The sequence below is a fragment of the Chrysemys picta genome, chromosome 19, assembly GCF_011386835.1.
Source record: "Chrysemys picta bellii isolate R12L10 chromosome 19, ASM1138683v2, whole genome shotgun sequence".
NCBI classification, from domain to species: Eukaryota; Metazoa; Chordata; order Testudines; family Emydidae; genus Chrysemys; species Chrysemys picta.
Genome location: NC_088809.1, coordinates 982799 through 1005918, shown reverse-complemented (window position 1 = coordinate 1005918; position 23120 = coordinate 982799). Strand labels below are relative to the sequence as shown.

The following is a 23120-nucleotide window of genomic DNA, read 5'->3' as shown; positions in this document are numbered from 1 at the left end:
TCCAAGGGATGCAGCAACCGGTGTCTGTTTCCATGGGCAGGACTCTACCATGCTCTGGTTGTTACTGACACTGTTTTGTGTTCTGCAAACTTCAGAGACACTGGAGGCCCAACACCCCTTTCCTGCCAAGCGGAATGTGTGCCCCTGCTGTCAGCCTCAGAGCCACATCAGCATTGGGCCTTGCTCATCACCAGGAACCTCGCTATCAGAAGATGTTGGGAAACAGCTCAATGAGCTACTTCATTTCAGGCCAGCTCCACACTCTCCTTTACCAGGCAGGTCACTGCTGCCAGCTGGGGACCTTCAGAAACCATTCCTGGGTTGAACAAGCTTCTCTGCCTTCAAATGAATGACCTGTTCTAGCTTTAGTGACTCAACTCAGAGGCCGCAGAGACAGGGCAGCGTGTGTCTGTCAGGGGTGCAGGAGTCCCTTTTCCCTTGCTAAGCCATCCGCCCCCCACCAGAGAGCCTGCTAACTGCTTTCTTATCTCTCTCGCAAGCCTCTGACAGGGCACACATCCTCGGAACTAGCCAGGGAAGCAAATTGCCCCAATGCCTGAGAAGGGAGAGAATGGAGCAGGAAAGAGTCTTTGTTTCCTGGGAGTAGTTCAGTCTAGGTAACCAAATACTGGCTTTCCGTTGCCAAAGCCCATCTGAGTGGAGGTCATGGAGTCTTCCTTCCTTGGCTGTCTTTCCCCCCACCTCAGTCTGGGGTCAGGGTTCTGATGGCACAGTCAGGCCTTTAGGGCTTTGTTCTTCCAGTCTAGCATGGCTGGTAGGATGGGACAAGCTCCGTCAAACTGCTTTTGCTGTTACTTTCATTTGCTTGAATTCTCCTCTCTTCCCAATAGTGCCCTAGACTGAAAGCTGCCCTGACCCATGAACGTCTGCATAGAATTGGTACAGATTGGCACTCGGCATTGCAGCCTGGTGACCACAGAGCACCCTAAAGCTGGATGTAGGGCAGGGGTAGGCAACCTGTGGCACGTGTGCCGAAGGCGGCATGCGAGCTGATTTTCAGTGGCACTCTCACTGCCCGGGTCCTGGCCACCAATCCGGGGAGCTCTGCATTTTAATTTAATTTGAAATGAAGTTTCTTAAACATTTTAAAAACCTTATTTACTTTACATACAACAATAGTTTAGTTATATATTATAGACTTATCAGGGCCGGCTCCAGACACCAGCTTCTCAAGAAGGTGCTTGGGGCGGCCGCTCCAGAGAGGGACGGCACGTCCAGGTATTCGGCGGCAATTCGGCGGACGGTCCCTCACTCCCGCTAGGAGTGAAGGACCTCCCGCCGAATTGCCGCCGCAGATCGCGATCTTTTGGTTTTGATTTTGGTTTTGGCTGCTTGGGGCCAGCCCTGAGACTTATAGAAAGAGACCTTCTAAAAACGTTAAAATGTATTACTGGCACGCAAAACCTTAAATTAGAGTGAATAAATGAAGACTCGGCACACCACTTCTGAAAGGTTGCCGACCCCTGATGTAGGGCATCTGGAATGAGCACTGACCCAGTGGAAACTTCAGGAAGAGTTGGAAATGTTGGGATTTGGTCAAGGTGCCAGGCTTCTCCAAGCTAGCTGAAGGCCAATGACCGGTGACAGGCTTACCCCAGGTACAGGATGGAATCATAGGATGAAAACTCAATTCATGGGCAACATCTCCATAGCTGTCTAGACACCCCACCTCCCGCACTGCAGGGTCTGACACTCTTTAGTGGGTGGCATTGTGCCTCCCCCAGGGCTTGGTACCCATCCAAAGGACATGATTTAGTCTCTAACCTTGCTGGGCTTGGGACTGTCTGAGCTGGCCAGGGTAAAGAAACACACTATCCCTCCTAGCAACAGGATATTGAACTGAGCATGCAAATGGCTGCCAGCCAACCTACACTGCAATCCATTTGCTCACTGAAGATGAGTGGACAGTGGAACTGACAAAAAGATTGTCCGGAGCTCTTACCAGGTGATTAAAACATCAGGGCAGGTCTTTCCAAATGTCAGGGAAAGCCAAAAACTCAGTTTGGAAATAGAAACATTCCTCTCTGGAGCTGTGTAAGTGATCCTGCTTCTGTGGCCAGATAGGGAGCTCCATGCAAACCTCCAGGATATCCTGAGTGTATTATCCTATGAGAGTAACATGGAGAGCTGTCTGTTGGCATCCTGTGAGTCGGTCAGGTACTGACTCTTCCAGCAGGTACAGCCACAATGGGCACCCATGGTACTCTCAGGGTGTCTCCGCTACAGTGGCACAGCTACGGCACTACAGCCATGCCGCTGTAGCACGGAAGTGTAGACACTTCCCACAGTGATGGAAGGGGGTTCCATTGATGTCGGTGAGCCCCCTCTCTGAGAAGGCAGTAGCTAGGTCGACTGAAGAATTCTTCCACTGAGCTAGCTGCATCTACAGCCTGCTTTAGGTTGACCTAGCTACATCGCAGAGGGTGCAAAAATGTTCACAGCCCTGAGGGATGTAACTAGGTCAATCTAATTTTTAGGTGGAGACCCAAGCCTTAGATCTGTGCCTGGGGAATTACCTCCCCCCAAATTCCTAAACCGTTGAAGCCCTAGCCCTGTGTGATTGCATCTTCCCAGTACCTTAGCTAGCCAGGCAAACTGCAAACTCCAGAGGCAGTAGAGATGATGAGATGACCAATGGTGAATCTCCATGAAAAGTCTGTCATTTGACTCTCCATTCCTATGTGGAGAAATGAGGGAAGATTTGCGAGAAGATGGACTATTATTCGATCTGTTGCCAATCTGGAAATAGCTGTGAGGACGTTCTGTGGAGCAGTGTGACAGAGAGGGGCAATGCCATCGCACTGAAGTGTTGACTGAGCTGCCTAAGTTGAGACCTGAGGGGATGCAGATTTTTCACAAACAGTTTGTATATTTCCTCTTGCCTGGATTAGTAAAGGTGCATCTGTATCCCTGCTTCACCCTCACTGGATGCTAGTCGGGGAGAGAGACGTGGCCCTTAGCATGCATATTGTTTTGGAGAAGGCTTGTACCTTGGCATGACTATGCAGTGATTCCGGCCTGTTGGGGGTAGTGGTTTCTGGTGCTACAGCTCAAGTGGGACATTGAGGCTACGGGAGAGCCCCAGCTGGGCCTGCACAGAATTCACTTGGAAATAGCTACATTGTGCCCTCTTTGCCTTTGGGGATCTGGGATTAGCAGGGCAGTGGGTGAGTGCAACTGGGTGACACTGGGTTTCTCTTGTTTGTTCTTTGTATTACTCTAGCCCCTCGGAGCCCCAGTCATGGACCAGGGGCTCATTGTGCAAGGTGCTGTACGAACACAGAGCTGATCCCCGCCCCAGAGAGCTCTGCTATGGGTTATTTAGAGCTGTTGGGGGTGGGGAGAGAGGCTTGCCTTTGAGGTTGGGAGAGGAGGAAGAATTAACGATCTTCTAACTTTGCAGCCTGCTTCACCGTGCTGTGGAGAGCAGAATGAGCTATAGTGCTGCCCCTCAGCCGCTCTGCTGTACCTGCCTCTTGGCCTAAGTGCTGCCAGCAGGGAAAGCAGCCTGGGCTCTGAAACCAGCCCAGGAACCCCAGGAGTTAGGGCACAGCTCTCTCCCTCTCACCAGTGCTCCCTCCTGACAGCGCCTCACCTTTTACTCCTGCTCACTCCTCCGATGGTGCAGATCGTGCCCCATTGCTAGGGACAGGTGTTGCCTGGATCTGCCTTATCCAGCTTTATAATTTCTGTGACATCCCCCTGCAGCCAGGCCATCCCCTTCTCCATTATTTCTGGCTGTGCGGGGTGAATGGGCTGTGGATTGGCAGGGCAAACAGGGCCAGTTTCAGACAGACGTTCTGGCAATGGCAGATGGTTGGCTTTGGTTTTGTGCTGCGTTCCAGTTGCTGAACCAGATGAGGCCAGTCAAAGCCTTGGTTGAGCCGTGCTTCTGGGATTGGAAAGACAGAAGTGTTCACTAGTCTGAGAACATGTCTGTTGTGTTGCCTGGCTAGTGTGGAGTTTCTGAGATCCAAGGGAGAATGAAGCAGGTAAGCTGGCACATTGTCGCTCTGTGAGGATCCAGATGTTGGGGGGAGATGCTTGGCTACGAAATCACCTAGGCTGTCACTAGTAGATTCAAAGGCCAGAAGGGACCACTGTGGTCATGTAGTCTAACCTCCCTGGATAGAACAGGCCACAGAACTTCTCCAAAATAATTCCTAGAGCAGGTCTTGTAGAAAAAAACCCAGTTTGATTTTCAGAATTGCCAGTGATAGAGACAGGTTCCAGAGTGGTAGCCGTGTTAGTCTGTATCAGCAAAAACAATGAGGAGTCCTTGTGGCTCCTTCGAGACTAACACATTTATTTGGGCATAAGCTTTCGTGGGCTAAAACCCACTTCATCAGATGCATGGAGTGGAAAATACAGTAGGTAGGTATAAGGAGAATCCACCATGACCCTAAGTTGATCCAATGGTTAATTACTCTGTTTAAAATGTTTTGCCTTATTTATACCAGTCTGAATTTTTTAGCTTCAAACGTCCAACGATTGGATCATGTTATATATCTTTCTCTGCTTGACTGAGAGCCTGTTATCAAATATTTGTTCCCCATGTAGGCACCTGTAGACTGTGATCAAGTCAGCCCTTTACCTTCTCTTTGTTAAAATAAATAGATTGAGTTCCTTGAGTCCATCACCATCAGGCAGGTTTTCTAATCCTTTAGTCATTCTCGTGGCTCTTCTCTGACCCCTGTCCAATTTATCAACATCCTTCTCGAATTGCAGACCCCAGAACTGGACATAGTGTTGCAGCAGTGGTTGCACCAGTGCCAAATGCCTAGGTAAAACAACCTCTCTGCTCTCATTCAAGATTCCCGTTTATGCATTCAAGGGTCACATAAGCTCTTTTGGCCACAGCGTCACATTGGGAGCTCATGTTCAGCTAATTGTCCACCACATCCCCCAAATCTTCTTCAGAGTCATTGCTCCCTGGGATAGAGTCCCCCCACCGGCCTTCTTTGGTCCTAGATGTGTACATTGACATTTAGCCAGATTAAAATGCATATTGTTTTCTTGTGCCCCGTTTACCAGACCGCTCTGAATCAGTGACCTGTCCTCTGCATTATTTCCACTCCCCCCATTTTTGTGTCATCTGCAAACTGGATCAGTGATGATTTTATGTTGTCTTCCAGATCATTGACAGACATGTTCAATAGGAGCTGCTGCTTCTCAGACCAGTGGGAGAAAGGGTGTTCCCTAACTCTTGTGTTCTTCCCAGCCTGCTCTGCGCTGGGGCTGTGTCAACAGGCGCAGTCCACGAGAGGTAGCACTGATGGAAGCCCTCGTGGGGCCATGACTCAGGCATTCTTACAGCTGCTGGGTGGTTAATGCTGGTGGGCTTGTCAGCACTAGTGCGCTCACCAGTGTTAGTGCAATGGTGGGAGTTTAAGAAACATGCTAGTGTTGGCACAACCTACAGGGCTTGTTTGTAAACGCGGTTACGCTCACTCCTGCCTCACACCCAGCCGAGTTCCAGGCACGTTAGAGTGTGTCCAGGAAGCCTGCTCGGGCACTAGCTATGAGCATAGATTTAGCTAGTACTCTCTCTTTCCTTGTCTGCAAAAATCACGCCGTCTGCACCCAGCTGTGGAATGTCCTTGCACACCCAGGTGAAGACTTGCTGGCTGTGGAACTGGTTGCCAGAAGAGCTCAGACTGAGCCCAGGCTGGCCTGTGCGTAGCTCCAAGGTTAGACACGCGTTTCTGAGAGAGCCTGACCCCAGAAAAGAGCAATTCCAGCTCCCTCCCCTGCCCTAGAGAGAGAGAACCCCACTGCTCTTCTCGCCACTGGTCTAAAGGCTGCTCTGAACCCTGGTGACAGGCACCTCGGGATATGGAGGGCATCATTTGGTGGTGTTTAAACATGGCCATAGCCAAGGAGTCAGCAGGATCCCTACCTCGTGATTAGGTCACTGTCCAGTGTGAATGGGACGCGTGCTTCATACACACTATGTGGCCCCGTCTAGATAGGGATTAATGCCACATTTGCCAGAGGAGTCTGACATGCTTTAAACCTCGCTCAGGCTAACTTGGTTTGAACATGGTTTGGCCCAGTTCACTCTGGCTGATCAAGCCATGTTTAAAACCCAGGTGGCCAAAACAGTCAGCCCTAGTGTGGCTGGGCCTGATCCTGCTCCAGCTTGGCTCTGACCCCAGGCCCGGACTATGACTCACGCTTCTTGTGTCCATTTCCCCTTGGTGTCTCCCCTCACACGCAGGAATGTGAATCTGAGAGCAATGGCCCATTCCCTTCGTAAGTCTTTCTCCAGAGACGCCCTGCCTCCTTCTTGCCTTTGGATTCTGATGTTTCATTGACAAACTTCCATGATCCCCCTGCATGTGACACAAGGCAGCGGCTCACTCTTGAGATTTCAGCTTATTGGTAGCTAACAGTGGGGGGAACAGTCACTGGACCAAACCGATCCCGCCACTCAGACTCAGCTCTCTAGCGATGATGGACTCCCCCTTGCTAATTGAGGCTTTGCGAGGCCAGCTGGCCAGCCCTTTGTAGACTTCTCAGAGTGTAGAGTAGCTGAAGGAGACTTGGCGTTTCTGCCTCCCAGTTATTTGCTCTGTAAAATGACCAAGTTGTAAAAGCTGATTGAAGGCGTCAGTGGGTGTGACGCAATTAGCTTAGCCGAGGCAAAGCTGTGCGTACAGCAGCCTGGTCCAGCACTGACTGAAGCAGCTGCCCCACGACCAGCCCCACAGCTGACCCAGAGCAAGAGTCCGGTCAGTGTCTGCTGATGTCACCCTGTGAGTGCCAGGTATAGCACAGCACTTGCAGCTCGCAGGAGCGAGTCCCTTCCCTGCCGTGAGTCTCCTGTAGCACATGTGCGGCCTTCCTGACTGCGTGTGCTTCAGCTGGCCTTCCTGTGCCCAGGGCTTTGAGCAGTGCTTCAGCCCCGAATCCTGTAGTAACAGTGTGAGATAGCTAATACTGCTCAGCACCTGTTAGTGCCTTTCCCTCCGACGTATTTCATCCACCTCACCCCGGGTCCGGCCTGGGGAAAAGGAGGCAAAGGCCACCGAGGGAGGTGGGGTTGGAGCAGGGATTACACCTGGGGAGCTCTGGTGCCCTGTCCTGTGGTCTTCTGTAAACGGTCACTGGAAGGCGAAAATAGCAGGGCTGGGCCGATAGCACTAAAACTGCAAAGGCGCTTTGAAAATGCACCAGCTGGTGCAATTAACGGGCATCCCACGGTGTCAGGCAGTGAGCATGTTCATGTATGTCCTGCTGTGTCTTTGTGAATGATTAGCATGTTAACATGTGACCTGTGAATTAGCAGGCAGTTAGCCCTCCTCACTGTGGGTTAGCAGGCAGGCAGCGTGTTTGGGGGGGGGTTACTGGGTATCTGGCATGTTTGAGTTAGCATAGGCCCAACCCACCCCCCAGCCCCAATGAAATCAGAAGGCCCATGATCCATGCAGCTACAGCACCTTACCTCCGAAGCCACCCCACGGCGATCCCCTCCTCAGACCTCCAGCTGCGTGTCCCCAGGAGATGCTGTGGGAATGAGGGGCACTATCATCCCAGCATCACTCCTGTCTCTAGGGAACTGAACCCAGGTCACAGTAGGGCACCAGACCACTTCACCAAAGCTTGGTTTCACTTTTCCTTTTCAAGTGGCTGTGTGCGTGTCAAGCTGATGGTAGCGCTCAGTGACTACTTGAAGCCAGGGTTTTCGGTTCCTGCTGTCTCACTGCACAGCTTGTGGGGGAAGGGCACTCCTCTCCTTGGGCTCCGTCTGCTGCCGCACCTCAGCAAATCCACTCTCTAGTTTTGCATTTGAACTTTCGGTTCTTTCTGCAGCATCAGAGATGTTACACCCCCACCCTCCCAGGCTGCATCATCTCTGCTCCTTCCCAGCTGAGCCTGCGTGAAGAGTAACTGATGGCCGCAGGGTCAGATGGGCTCGCTGGGTCTGCAGCCCAGTGGCCTGGAACATTCTTGGCATGCTGGGGCTGATACGGGTGCTTCCGTTTCCATCCTGAAACAGGAAGTTTCCAGTGCCCTGTGTAGCTGTGTGTCACGCAGGCTGCTGCTGTACAATGCCAGATACCCTGGTGTGAGTCAGGGGCAGCCTGCTCAGACCATGTCAGAGAGGCCACCATTCCTGGGGCCATCCTGACCTGGGGCCAGCCGAGCTCCAGGAAAGCCCAGCCCTGGGCTGCTGGGTGTTCACGTGATGGGGGTGCTGAGGTGATTTGCTTTTTTCTCTTTTATTGATGCAGCCTGGAAAACTGTGTTCATGAGGCAAGTTACTGGGGGATTATGTCACAGTCCGTCAGCTGGGCCCTTCTCCCTGAGCAGAGGAGCTGACTTAAAACACTTTCAGCCTGTGTTAGCCTGGCAGGAAATCATTTGCTTCCTAGTTGGATTTTTTTTCAGGGAGGGGTAAGAGGACATGCCTAGTTGCGCCCCCTCCCCCCCGCCGTGGGGGAGGGCTTTTCTGCAACATCGCTGGTCACTCTCCAGGCTGAAGCTCCCCAGCTTCGTGGGGGATTTTGCAGTTTAATCCTGGCCCCTCCTGTTTACGCCCAGCCTCTTCTCCCTCAGGTGTATGAGGGCTGGTTAGGGGAAAGCCTATCTCAAGGTAGGCTAGGAATGCGTCCCAGTGGTCACATTGCAGGAGCTGGGGCGGCACTGAGGCCTGTTGGTGTAGCTGCTGAATAAAGCCTCTGGGATCATAAACAAGGCAGAAGAGGCAGGCACAATTGCCGTTAATGTCGGAGGTGCCGCCCAAAAATCCCCTCAGGAATGGCTGCAGCCCGATGCCTTAGCCAGCCTGGGCCCCTCACGCCAATCCCAGCTCCTGCCCTGAGCTGTATTCCTGCCATCATCTGCTTGTGTGCTAGACCTTGAGTGACCAACTAGGGACTCCACCTCGTGCTGCTAGTGACCAGAGAGGTGTCCCCAGCAAGCTCTTTGCAGGCCTGTGAGTCCTTCCTCTGTGGGTGACATGGGGAGCCCCAATGCTTTGTGCCCCAGCAGCACCCACTCACCCAACCCCGTCACTCCCACACACGCGTGCAAGCCCAGGCCCCACCACACCCAAGTATTCGCCTAGCTGTGCTGAGCTGCTGGAGATGGGCATGCATGGTTTCATTTACACAGCAACCTGGGCCCCATAGAACTGCTGACGTTAGAGCTGGAAAAGTCCTGTCACTGAAGCCATCTGCTCTGAGCCAAGGCAGGACTGGGCCAAGAGCCTAGGCACCAGGGACTTGGTGAGTCTAGTTTGCAGTGACCAAGCAAGGGGCTTTCCCATTTCCCCAACATCTCCACAGCCTGGTAGCTCTCATAGGTAGGAAGTTCCCTTGATATTCAGCCTAGCTGTATCGTTCTTTGTTCCTTCCAGCTTTGCTCCTCCACAGAACAATTCATTAGGGATGGCCGGTGGGGGCAGTGGTGTTGCCTCCAGGACATATTCCAGGGTGTCCAGTCTAGATTTAGGGGTGTTCCAAGCAGTGAAGTGCCCACTTTTCCCTTGGGAGACAAAACCCAGCCTAGATCATAAGAATGGCCATATTGGATCATAGCAATGGTCCATCAAGACCAGTATCCTGTCTTCCATGCCAGTGCCAGAGGGAGTGAACAGAACAGGCAGTCATCTGAGTGATCCATCCCCTGTCGTCCACTCCCGGCTTCTTGCAAACAGAGGCTAGGGACACTCAGCATGGGGTTGCATTCCTGCCCATCCTGGCTAATAGCCACTGATGGACCTATCCTCCAGGAACTTACCTAATTATTTGTTGAAGGCTGTTATGGTTTTGGCCTTCACAACATCCTCTGGCAATGAGTTCCACACGTTGACTGTGCATTGTGTGAATAAATGCTTCCTTTTGTTTGTTTTAAACCTGCTGCCTATTGATTTCATAGGGTGACCCCTGGTTCTTATGTTAGGTGGAGGAGTAAATAACACTTCCTGATTCACTTTATCCACACCAGTCAAGATTTTATAGACCTCTATCATATCCCCCATTAGTCGTCTCTTTTCCAAGCTGAAAAGTCCAGTCTTTTTATTCTCTCCTGATATGGCAGCCGTTCCATACCCCAATCATATTTGTTGCCCTTATCTGAACCTTTTCCAATTCCAATACATCTTTTTTGAGATGGGGCAACCAGATCTGCCCACAGTATTCAAGATGTGGGCGAACCATGGATTTATATAGAGGCAATATGATATTTTCTGTCTTATCTATCCCTTTCTTATGATTCCCAACCTTCTGTTCGCTTTTTTGACTGCCGCTGCACATTGAGTGGATGTTTTCAGAGAACTATCAGCGACTCCAAAATTTCCTTCTTGAGTGGTAATAGCTAATTTAGACCCCATTATTTTATATGTATAGTTCGGATTATGTTTTCCAACGTGCATCACTTTGCATTTATCAACACTGAATTTCATCTGCCATTTTATTGCCCAGTCACCCGGTTTTGTGAGATGCTTTTGTAACTCTTCACAGTCAGCTTTGGACTTAACTAGCTTGAGTAATTTTGTATCGTCTGCAAATTTTGCCACCTCACTGTTTACCCCTTTTTCCAGATCATTTATAAATATGTTGAATAGGACTGGTCCCAGTACAGACCCCTGGGAGACACCACTATTTACCTCGCCATTCTGAAAACTGACCATTTATTCCTACCCTTTGTTTCCTATCTTTTAACCAGTTACTAATCCATGAGAGAACCTTCCCTCCTATCCCATGGCAGCTTACTTTGCTTAAGAGCCTTTAGTGAGGGACTTTGTCAAAAGCTTTCTGAAAATCAAAGTACACTCTATCCACTGGATCCCCTTGTGCTCATGTTTGTTGACCCCCTCAAACAATTCTAGTAGATTGGTGAGGGATGATTTCCCTTTACACAAACCATGTTGACTCTTCCCCAACAAATTGTGTTCATGTGTGTGTCTGGTAATTCTGTTCTTTACAATAGTTTCAACATTCCTGACAGTTTTCCTGATGTTCAGACAACATTTCCGTTCTCTTAGTTTGACACCATTCCCTCTTGTGCCACTCTCTTCTTCACTATCGGGTCCCCTTCTACCACAGATCATTCTTTAGCTAAACTGAAGACAGTTAGGCTCAGATCCTCCAAGGTCTTTAGGTACCTAACTCCCACTGAAATCCGTGGGAGTATCTCTGAGAATCTGGGGCTTTATCCTTTCCATTTTCCCTTCTGGCAGCCCACCACCACCACCCGCAGAGGCCTCTGCCCAGGGGAGTCAGGCAGGTTTCTTATGCCTGCCGGCTTGCGGCAATTAGCAATGTCTGTGTGATTGACTCGGAGGAGAGGGCGTCTGACTGATGGGCCCTTTAATTCTGGGCTGCTTCAGACGCCGAGGAAAGCCCTGCTCTTGTTACATAAGGCTCCCTAGTTCATGCAGTAGCGGGGGCACAAGGTCAGGGGTCACAGCGGGGTCAGGTGGCTGACACACACTGTAACAACAAGGTGGTTAAAATTAGCCCACAGAGAGGAAACTGGCAGCATTGTGGAAGTGCAGAAGCTTCCTCTGCGCTGCAGCCTGGTGTGTGTGTGGGGGGGCACGCTGCGTGCCGCCTGCCAGCCCATTACTCACTGTCGCCTGGCCCCTCGTGCTATCTCAGCCCTGTTTCTGTATTTCTGCTCTCCACACTGCACGTCTTTGGGGTACGCAGTGTATCCCAGAGCAACATGGGATCCTGATGCACTGCACTGCTGCCCCATCTCTTCCCCATGCCCACACTGTGTGTTGAGCCTCCCAGTTGCTCTCCCATTGTGTGGGGTGCTGCCCCTGCTTCCTGCTGTCTGATCCTTGTGCCCTCCCGGTGGGTGCTGGGCACTCAGGTTCACTGTGGTCGCACTGGAGAGAAATCAGCTAGAACCCATAAATGAGCTGCCTGGTTCTGGGGTCCATGAGTGGGGAGCAGGCTGGGGCCTTCTGACTTGCGGAGCAGAATCTGGGCACTGCTTCCAGTGAAGCCAGAACCAAAGTCCATGTGAGACTGGTACAAAAAGAAGTCCAGTGAGCATGAGAGAGCAGGGCACAAGGGTAACTCGTTGCTGTGAGCTTGGCCATCACAGGTTTGTAGCACTTGGGGCCCCGGTTTGCAGTGGACAGGACAAACCGTCACCAAGGGTTCGGCTGTCCCAGGCTGGTGTCCCAGGGAAAGCAGCAGGCAGAAAGGGTACAGGCGCAGTGCTCTGCTCACTAGCAGGGGAAGGGATTCTGATCTGCCCATGGTCTGGGGCTTGGAGCCCAGGCAGAGGGTCTGGTGCAGGGCTGGGGGGCTTGTGGCAGCAGGGGGGAGCGTTCCAGGCTCTGGTGCTCTGGAAACTCCATCTGAGAGTCTCATACATTTGATAATTACCCACGCTATTGAATTGCATCCTGGCTAGCTCAGCCCTGACATGCTCCCTGGTTATTTTGTGAGATGAGCTCATGGGCTGAGGCAGCAATGGAGTCCGGGAGGTGCGTGGCTTTTGTAAAATGCCCCCACTTGCTGGGTCTCAGCACCTGTGTCCTTCCCCTGACAGCTGTCCACCTGAACCCTCCTGCTTCCATCGTGGAGGCTGTCGGGGGCTCCTGTTGATTTAGCTGAAATGAAACAGCCAGGACAGTCCTCCTCATTCGTCTCCCACTTGAGCAGGTTTCCAGCTCTTGGGTGGGAATTCTGCCTGGGGGTGGGAGGCCTTTCCTTCAGCTCTGACCCAGGAGCGGGCTCCAGGGGAGAGGCTGGGGAGGTGGCCCCTGTCTGCAGTGCACAAACCATTTTGTGAGAGGTGTCGGTGCCTGTGCTCGCATTAGCCTGCCCCAGTTCTCCCTGCCCCTGGGCCACGAGCTCAAGGGCCAGACACTGGAGCTGGGCATCGAACCAAAGGGGGCTGAGGAACTGTCCTCTCCCAGGTGCTCACTTGGTCCTGCCATATGCATCGGCACTGCTCGCAGCAGCTGGGCCCCAGGCTCCGAGGTTTCCCTTTGGTCAGTGGCTGACCACCGCTGCTCTCTGCCTTCCCTGGGCACTGACTCTGTTTTTCTTTCTCTCCCCGACCCCCTCGTCCTCACCCTGTAGGTTATTGCAGCTGACTGCAAGAGGGTCACAGTTCTGAAGTATTTCCTGGAAGCCCTTTGTGGACAAGAAGAGCCTTTGCTGGCATTCAAGGGTGGAAAATATGTGTCAGTGGCACCCGTCCCAGACGCCATGGGAAAGGAAATGGGAAGCCAAGAGGGAAAACAACTGGAAGATCAGGTACCGTGCGGGAAGAGCGCGCCTCGGCGAAGGAAGGGTCACCCCTGTGGGGCCCAGCCCCTGCCGGCCCTGCAGCTCCCACTATTTATAGCCAGGGTGGCTGTGTGTGCATTCTGCACTGGGGCGGGGGGAGGGGAATGGTCTCTCGAGTCTACTTTGCTGGTGCCCCTTCCTGCCAGTCCCACCCATGTGCCTGTGTCTTGCTCACTGCTATGAGTTCCAGATGCTGCTGTTCCATCCGTAAAGGGGGAAGAGCTCTCCTAGTGTGCAGCGCGGGAGCCTGGCGAGGGGGTGTCAGGGTTCAGGCTCAGGATCAAGTTTACAGCCGTGGAGCTCAGGGCGGCAGAGGCCTGAACTCCAGCCTCCAGCACACGCACAGGAAGAGCTGACATTCGCACCCCCTCCCTCCCTGCCTCTCACATCCTGATGTGATTAAGGAATTCTCCTCTTGTTTTTCTGCCCTTGCTTGTTCCTGTAGCCCTCGCTTCACTCCAGGCTCAGTGTGTGTGTCCAGCGGCCCTGCCAGCCACGCTGCAGGTTGACACTTTCCTTGTGTTTAATCTTGCAGTTTGAAATGCCAGGGAAACAGTGGAGGCATTTGGAGCTGGGGGCTGGGTGGCCCTGGCTCTGCCCATCCTCCTCCATCGGGGGCTAGAAAGACACAGCAGGTTAGAGTAGGGAAAGCCCTGTATTGGCCGTGGCAGTGGGTGGCCTGCCTTCAGAGAGTCCACTTAGCTAGTTCAGCTGTCCCCAGAGGAGGGCTGGGTGGAGCCCAGGCACCCAGCAAGAGAGTGCAGAGAGTGCCCTAGCTCCCTTCAGCCCGCCTGCGATCTCCCTATGGCAGCCCTGGGCGGGGAACGACGACACTGAGACCCTGACCTGCAGGGACACCGACCAGGACTCCGGCTGTTGGGAAGGACAGTCAGAGAGCCCCTGTGATACACAGAGACGTGACTCCTTCTGCTCTGAGATAGAGACAGACCAGAGAGCGAGAATGACCCATCTGGAGTTTTGTGGCACTGTTCAGCTTCTGCCACTTGGGCACCCTCATTCCTTTCAGCAGAGATTTCCTGGTGGCAGCGCTAACCTTCTTCCATAACTGGGCTAAGGGGCAGAGAATGGCGCCCCACGCCCTGTCATTCCCTGCCCCTCCGGGCTAACCAGGGGGGCCCTAGGCTTGCTTAGCTGTGGGAACCTCTCTGTGAACTCCTTACGTAACCCACGAGCTTCTGCATTTGGGTCCGAGCTGAGCCTCAAGCAGGCCAGCGTGACCATCCCCTGACCCTGGGTGAGCTTATTCCAAACCTGGAAACAACACTGCAGGCTGCACATCTGAACTGTGCCCCGCACTGGGGCAGTCGTCTCTCTACCTCTCGCTGTGGTCTGTGCTGTCCTGAGAGAAGGAAGTGAGTCTGAGGGCTCCATCTTCCTCCTTCCCATGGCTACAGGGTCACTAGGAGGGAAGAGCTGCTCAATGTGTGGCCCTGCCTGGTCTCAGTAAAATTACTGAGTGTGAAACCAGGAAGCATGAGGTGCCCAGTGCATATGTGAGTAGCCCCTGTGCTCCCTGAAAGCCTCTCCGAGTTCTTTGAGCTGCGCTGAGGCTGGGGCGCCCAGAGATTTAGTACGCTCTCTCCCAAGCTGTCAGCCTTCGCCTCTCTTGCCGGGTGCAGGGCTTGGTTGAGACTTGAAAACCTCACCGCCTGGTCTGGGAACTGGTGCGCTGTGTGTGGCCGTGGGAATGTCTGAGCAGGCCCAGTCCTGGAAAGACCATCTGAGCAAACCAAACTGACCCCCAGACACATGCCATGTGGCATAAAGAGCAGGGGCTAACTTCCAGCACAGGGGCTTCCACAGGAACCGGAACCCAAAGACTCATAGACTTTAAGGCCAGAAGGGACCACCATGATCATCTGGTCTGTCCTCCTGTACATCACAGGCCACAGAGCCTCATCCACCCTCTCCTGTAACAGACCCCTGCTCTCTGGCTGAGTTACTGACGTCCTCCAATCGCCATTTGAAGATTCAAGTTACAAAGAATCCACCATTTACACTAGTTTAAACCTGCAAGTGCCCCATGCCCCATGCAGCAGAGGAAGGAGAGGGGAGTGTCAGGGTTTATAGCCATGCAGCTCAGTGTGGCAGCGGAACTGCCATTTCCTCCTCAGCTCCTCACACAGTAGTCCTGAGGCCCTTCCAAGGGGATTTCTTGAAACAAGACAAGAAGCCCCCAATATGAGCCCTTCCCACCCAATTCCCTCAGGCAACTGCACATCCTTACTGGCCTGGACCAGCATACACAGCCTGCTGCAGTCACCAAGGGTATCAGCCACCATCCAGGAGCTAGTCAGAAATGTAAATGAGTCAACTTATTAACTAGGAATGTGCACGTGCAAAACCCAGAGGATGCTGTACACCCTGCCTTGAAACCACGATGAGGCCAGAGGCCGAGTCCAATACAGAGTGTTTCTAGAAGGGTCCCACGGGGATCTCTTCTTGACCCAAAGCTATTCAGTCTTTGTCAGTGGTGTGGAAGAAAATATAAAATCCCTGGGGGTGAAGTTTGGAGCTGAGGCCCAGACTGGTGCCGTGGTGGATAATGGTGGGATAGGGCAGTTCTCGAGAGCAGTGCAGATCACCGGGGAAGCTGGGCGCCCTTGGCCAACCTGCATTTTAATGCAGCCAAAGGCTCCAGCTAGGAGCCAGGAATGCAGCTCTAACTTACGGGTGGGGGCTGTGTTCTGGAAAGTGGGGGCTCTGCTAGGGCCGTGGGGCCATGGTGGAAACCGGCTGAAGCGATGGGCTGGCTAAGAGGGCGAATGCAGACCTTGGCTGTGGAGCAGGAGGAGGGAGGTGTCCCCACTGCATCCGGCCTGTGGGAGACGGTTACGGGGGTGGTGCTCAGTGCTGGTGTCCACACTTCAGAAAGGACGTGGGCCAGCTGGAAGGGCTCAGAAATGAGCTGCAGTCATTCGAGGTCTGGAAAACCTGCCTTCCGGTGAAGGGAGAGACGCTCAGCCAGTGCTAGCCAAGAGAAGAGGAAGAGGTGACTTGATCATGGTCTGTAAATACCCACCTGGAGGAAGATCTGTGAGCGGAGGGGGCTCCTCAGTCCAGCAGACAAAGGCTGAACGAGACCCAGGGGCTGGGAGCTGAAACCAAAGTCAGACTGGAAATGAGGTGCCAGTGTTTCAGAGTGAGGGTAACAGCTCACCGAGGGATGGGTGGATTCTCCACACTTGGAGTGTTTAAATCCAGATTGGACTTCCCTTTCCCAAAGATCTGCTGTGGTGCAGGCAGAAAGGATGGGTGTGATGCATGGAGCGCTGGGGACAGGTCTCTGGCCTGAGTTACACAGGAGGGCAGACCAGACAATCTAATGGTCCCTCTGGCCTTGGAATCCAGAAATCTAAGTTCCCTTCTCTAGTTGCAGAAGGCTCAGTTTGTGTTTCCAGCCTTTATTGAGTTTTTACTTGTGTTATGGTAGTACTGAGAGGTCTCAGCTGCAGGTGGGGCCCATTGGTAGACACATGATAGGACGCAGTCTCTGCCCCAGAGAGATTACAGTCTAAATAGACAAGGCAGAGGAAGGGTGGGCGAAAGGCAGCTGCATTCTCCCCATTCGCAGAGGTTAAATAACTTGTCCAGGGTCACACCAGGAGTCTGACAGAGCCTGGAATTGAATGCAGACCGGTGCTTTAACCACCACACTTACTCTAAGCCTCAGCTCTGGATTTCCTGGCCTTTCTGGTGTCACTCAGCCCCGTTGTGTTAACTAACGGTAGATGCGGAGGAGGGTCATTTCCCTTGGGAGTGTCAGAGCGGCTGGGGGCTTTGTGTGCTGGGGAGGGGCATTCAGTGTTGCTGACTCTCACCTATAATAAATTCTCCTGCTCTGGTTTGTCTGGATTTCCTGTAAGAAGGAGGATGACTTGAGGATTGAGGCGTTTGAAGATGATTCTGAGGCTGACGTCAGTGGAGAAGAGTTTGACATCAGGGAACTCAGAGCCAGGAAGCAAGCACTGGCCAGGAAAGTAGCTGAGCAGCAGCGTCGTCGGGACAAGATTCAGGTAGGGCAGCCGTGGCGAGCGAACCAGCGCGCCTGGGACAGTGGGAGCGTCGCTGGGAGGTTGGATTCAGCTGTTCTCCCTGCTGTGTCAGGGAGCTATTGGGGAGTCTCGCAGAAGCCTGAGCTTTCCTTCCGGGTCACATGGGAGAGAGTGGAAAAGCCTCCATTGGCTTCAGAAGAAAGGGGCCAGGCCAAGGTGAATGCAAACCTGTCAGAAACCCGGGAGCAGCCAGGGCAAGCTAGGCCAGGTGGCACTGTGCAGGGTCAGGGATCTGCACAGCCAGGCCTCGCGATGTGCCTCTGCATTTCCACCCTGGGGGGGTCTCCGCAGTCAATTCAAGAGCCCCCATAGAGAGATGCTGCCCCATGGCTGTAACCAAAGCATCACTATGGCAACACCAGCAGCCAGCTAGAGGTTCTCTTACTCTAGCCCCATTGAGTTCCTAGAGCTTTCCCCAGTGGTATCTTGTGAACTAAGCTGGCTGGATTTGGAGCTGGGCCCTGGTTGTGAGCACACTGGCCCTTTAAGAGCAAGCCCACGTGCATGGCTATTGGCCACTTTGCTTTCTCTGGCCCCTCTTTCTCCTCCACCCTCGCAGCCCAGATGAGGATTTCTCAGCAGAGGAAAATTCTCCCTGGTTCCCCCTCCCCCTCACCTCCGCCCTCTCTAATGCCCAGGGCCCTTCACTTCCATAATTCTTCATTTTCCAGCCTTGAACGTAAGCCAGACACATCTGTCTGGCCAGATGCGTGAACTCTGCAGTCTGTGCCGAGGTGGTTGTAAAACAGGGCCGCTGAAGGCCCTACTGGGAGAGCGCACACATGTGTACCCTCCAGCTATTGGCTGGGGGCCCAGAACCACTGCACTGCACTTCCAAACCCACCCCAACCTTTCTGGATGTTTCCCCTTTTTTACAAATCCCTCTTGAGGTGCAGGTTGGAATTGTGCAAGGAGGGAGGGACGGCCCTGCATTAACCAGCCCATTGCTGCTGGCAGGGATCTGCTACAAGGAAAGCAGCAGCAAGTGAGATGGAGATTGGAGAGAGGGGCTGTAAATTACAGCGGCCTGAAGCCTTCCAGCCGCCCAGGGTTGTTAAGTGGGAGGTGTCAGTAAATTCCCCACTTCCCAGCGCCGTGTTCAGACACAGCAAACAGGAACTGCACGTGTTCAGGGATGGCAGTGCTTGCAGAGCCCGACCAGGCCGCTAGCCCTTCTCTGCATCTGTGTACGGCTTCCCTGGCTGCCCCAGGGTCTCCACTTCCCATTGCACAGGGAGAGCTGGGGGCTGCCGGAGGGTGTCATGGGGTTTCTTTCCAGTGCACTCCTCCCTTCTTCCAGAGCTGCATGGGGCCGGGGCCTGGAGCCGGCTGGAGGTCAGCATGAGGGCGTGTGCTATGTCGGGGCTGTGCAGCTGGGAGCCTGATTTTCAGGAATGGAGGAGAGCTCGTTGGGGTTTGAGTACAGTAATTCAGCCCAGCGTTGGCCGGGAAGAGAATGGAGCAGCACATGTGGAGGGCCCCAGCCTTCATGCTGCAGTGGGTGCTGACCGACAGCCTGAGGCAGGGAATTGGACTCGCTAGGGAGCAGGAGGGGACTGAGTTTCACCAGCGTTTCATCTACCTAGTGTTGGCTGTCTGGAGCAGTGGGGTTCTGAGCCTTCTCTTGGGAGACTCCGCAGCCAGGCTCGGTTTGCTCCTGAGACTCAGCCGACACTGTCCTTGATTGCATCCCATTTCTCCAGGCCCCTTCTAAAGCTTGCCTCCCCCTCCGTGAGAAGAGTGGAGCTGTCTCCCGACCTGTCCCTAGGCCGGCAGCTTTCAGTCTGCCTTGCTGAGGTAGATACGGCCCCCTTCACTGAAGTAGTGTCTGGGCACCTCGCAGGAGTGCCGCCAACTTTTCTGCCGCCCTAGGCAGCGGAAGGTCCCGTCCCGAAATGCCGCTGCGGTCGCCGCCCCCTAAATCACAGCGACCGCCTAGGTCGCCTAATGGGTTGCGCCAGCCCTGGCACCTCGCAGTCTTTAATGTGTCTGAACTCACAGAGGCAGGGCAGGCACGACCTTTATCCCCACGCGACAGAGGGGAACTGAGGCCCAAAGGGACTTAGGGAGTGTCTACGCTGCAGTGAAAGACCAGCGGCATGGCCACAGCTAGCCCAGGTCAGCTGACTCGGATTGCAGTGTAGACATTTGGGCTCAGGCTGGAGCCTGGGTTCTGAACCCCACGGGAAGGGCGGGGTCTCAGAGCCCAGGTTCCAGCCCAAGCCCAACCAGCTACGCTGCAGTTAACTGACCTGGGCTCTGAGACTCGGGGCCACGGGGGGTTATTGCAATGTTAGACGGATCCTGAGGGACTTGCCCAGGGTCACAGGGAATCTGTGGTGGGCAGGGAGTTGAGCCCACCTTGCAGGTTAGTGCCCTGGCCACTGAGCTGTCCGCGCTCTCTCCCTTTCCCCATCGCTCAGTCCCTTCAGCTCGCTGGCTGGTTTCCGTGCTCTTCGCTGAGCTTCCTGCAGCTTGTCAGGCTCTGTGGTGCCCAGGAGGGAGTGCAGCATTCCAGGAGCAGACTCAGCAGTCCTGTGGAGAGGGGTTCTCCCCTCCCTGCTCTGTGCATGCAGCCCCAAACCCCACCCGTCTCCTTTGCCTCTGCTCTTGCCAGCCCTGTCCACCTCGCCCCTCAGGCTGGGTCTGCCAGCCCCAGGTTCTGTCCTCCCCCCGAGGCGGATTCGCTCTCCCCACCCAGCTGGATTAGCTGCATTCTTCCCAGCTGAATCTTCCGGCCCTTCCTGCCCATTCCTGCTATCCGTGTCCTCTGCCGTGCTCCCCATCTCCCATCATGGCTGCCGGCAGGTGGCAGGACTCCCCACCCTCGGTCGCCCCAAGCCCCATAGGACCCTTAGGCATGTGCGCCGAGTTGGCTACTGGCCATTGCCATTGCTTCAGATCCCTTAGTCAGCTGTGTCGCACACGACAGGGCCGGTGTCCGAGCCCACCGAATGCAGTGGAGTGCAGTCGTTTGTGTGACACCCAGAGCCCATGTCCCCGGCACTCCCTTTAGGTCATTGTTCTTTAGGTAACGGTGCCTGGCGCTCCTGGCCCCATTAGCCTCTGCGTGCTCGAAGGGCCTGACTCCTGTTCCATTGCCCGGGAGGGAGAGGAGCGTGGCCTGAAGCGCTCTCCTTCCCTTTGAAGGCCTGTGCCCCTGGTGCAGGAGGGGTTGGAGCAGGAGCCAGAGGGCATAGACTTTCAGCTCTGTCTACCTGTACATTTCATAGCCTGTTCTCTCTGCCCTGGGCTGGCGTCCCCTTGGCCCGCCTTCCCTGCAGGGGCAGAGTCCTGGTGCCCCCTTCACCCATTTCCTGCCATTTATCCCAGCTGGTATGTCTGCCCACTCCTCCCCTTTGCTCCCAGCCAGCAGAAATGCTGCTGTGTTTAAACTTAGAGCCGCACGGCTGAGTTCAGCTTTTTGAGCTCTTATATTCTTCTCATACACTGGCATAGACGCATCAAAGGTCCTTTGCACCCCTCGGACCTGGGGCCCCCAGTTCTCTTGTCGGGGAAGTGGGACTCCCACAGGGCAGGAGGTTTATTTCTTGTCACACTCTAGCTCCAGCTCTGGGGAAGGTGCAAGCAGCTGGGCCTGGGGCCGGGGAGCAGCGTTCAGCTCTCCTAGAAGAGCGTGAGTAGAGCAGCGTCCAGTGCAGGGAGGTGGCTGGGGTGGGGAGGGGAGGGGTAGATCTAGACCTCAGCCCTCGGCCAGGAGCTCCTTTGGGCACTCGTGGCCCTCTCAGACCGATCCCACCGGCCAGAGATTCGCTGCTCCTCTCCCAGTGTGCTGGGCCCAGGCTTCCCTCTGCACATCCTAGGACCCAGCCCAGACGTCTCCATTTCCCCTTCCCCGTGTCCCCCAGCAGGAGTTGGTCAGACTGCAGTGGGCATGGGGGTGAGAGGCAGGGACACTCCCTGCTGGGAAGAGCCCTGGTGCCCCATCTGGGGTGTGCGGGGTGGTAATTCTAACTCGTGTATGGCAGCTGGGCCCCTCCCAGGCAGCCATGTTCTTTCTTAGGAAGCGCTGGCTGCCGCCTGGGTTCCCAGCCTCCCCCGCCCCTTGGCCGAGCCCGTGGTCCATGCTGTCCTTTGTGCCACTGCTGTGCACTGGGAGCGGTCAGGTTTCCTGAACCGCCAAAAACATCCCACCTGAACCATAACAGGCTCTTCCTCTGGATGCTGCTATTGTTTTGCTCGACATTACAGAAGCAGCTTAGCTGGGCAGCCAATTATGACATGTCTTCCCAAAATAGCCTCACTCCTGTCCCCTTCAGCACACACAGCGGCCGCCCCCTTAAGATGCAGCCGCTCCTTTGTGGCGGCTGCGTGAGTAACTTTCTAAATATAGCCACATCCCATTCACGCTTTCCATTGAGGAACAATGCGGCGGGTGCACACGCGCTGACACGCACCTGCCGGGGAGCGGGTGCCTGCTGGCTGCGGAAGGAGTACACCCACCCCCGGCGGCTCCACCGCGGCGGCGGCCCCAGCTCCCTACCAGGCACGGGGCACGTTTACTCCTGAGGAAGACGCTGCCGACAAACCTTGGAACTAGGAAACCCTGGAGCAAAGTCTAGTAACAGGCATTGTTCTCGGTCCCTTGGAAAATCCGCCTGTATCCCCACGGAGCAGACAAAGCCCGAGTGGACAAGAGCGGGAATGGCGTCGGCGCCCCGGCCGGGACAGGGGGGCTGGTGGAGGGACTGTCGTACTGCTAACAGCCCCATGGGGAGCGGTGTGCCAGGGACTCCTCCCACAGCGGGCACACTATTCGTCGCTTCCCAGGGCTGTCTTGGGGCCTCTCTGCCCAGACATGGCGCTCCGTGAGCAGGGTCCATCGGAGCCCCTCAGTCTGCATTGTGATGGGTACTGCCCAGCATGGGGCCCTCCAGGCCCTACACAGGCTGCACCATGGCTCTGCTCGTGGCTGGCTCCCTTTCCAGACAGGAGGCACTGGCACAGTCCCCAGGGGGTCCAGCTGGTGCTGATATGGAGGGAATTTGGGGCTCCAATGTGTTCAGAAGTGCCTGATTTCTGTGCTGTCACCAGCTGGGGCAGCTGAAAGATCCACCCCCCTTACCAGCCCCTCGCACTCCCTGGGCCCGTGGGCTGAGTGCCGTGAGGAGTTGGCTGCAGACCAGCCTAGAGTATCCCATTGGGGCAGAGTGCAGGGCAGAAGCCGTGGCTCCAGGCCATGGGCTGGCAGAGGATGTGGAGGGCTGCCTGGTCCTCAGCTACCCTCCTTTCCAACAGCTCCTCTGCCATGTAAATGAGCCACTGCACCGTCTGCCAGAGAGGCCTGGAGCGCTCGCTTCCTCTTGCCCTAAGAGCTCAGGGTTGGAGCCAGGCTGGCCTCACCCACTGGGAACCAGGGCCCCAAAGTCCATCTCATGCAGCACCAGCTGTTACTCCAATGCTGCTAATACTCTGTGGTCCTTCATGATTCCCGGGGCTTCACACACAGCCTGGCCTCCCAGCTCATGGGGAAGGGCCATCGTCCCCATTCTAGTGATGGGGAAACTGAGGCCTGGAGAGATGAAGTGGTTTCCCAGAGTTACACATCACAGGAATAGAAGCCCGGGATCCTAACTCCCAGTCCAGTTTCTCTTCCTCATGACCATGGTGCAGGCTCCCATGTCCTCAGTACCAGCGGAAGAGTTAATGTGGCTCCTGCCTCAGTTCTGCACACAGGCTCTCTTCCGTCTTTGGCACAAGGCCAGTGAGAGGCTGTATGAATCACAGGCCACTCCCC

The 23120-nt window shown here is 54.6% G+C and overlaps 1 protein-coding gene across 4 annotated transcripts in view; it reads left to right on the top strand.

The window, feature by feature from the left end:
• Positions 1 to 23120, top strand: part of SMG6 (SMG6 nonsense mediated mRNA decay factor) — a 149185-nt gene that overhangs the window by 114873 nt on the left and 11192 nt on the right. For 2 of the 4 annotated variants that reach the window (XM_065573418.1, XM_008169011.4), the window contains exons 14-15: positions 13077 to 13253; positions 17177 to 17323. In XM_065573418.1, the coding sequence (XP_065429490.1) occupies positions 13077 to 13253; positions 17177 to 17323 (324 nt within the window). Of the gene's footprint in view, positions 1 to 13076; positions 13254 to 17173; positions 17324 to 23120 lie in introns of all 4 variants that reach the window. The other 2 variants (XM_024105968.3, XM_005298278.5) reach the window with 1 other exon arrangement.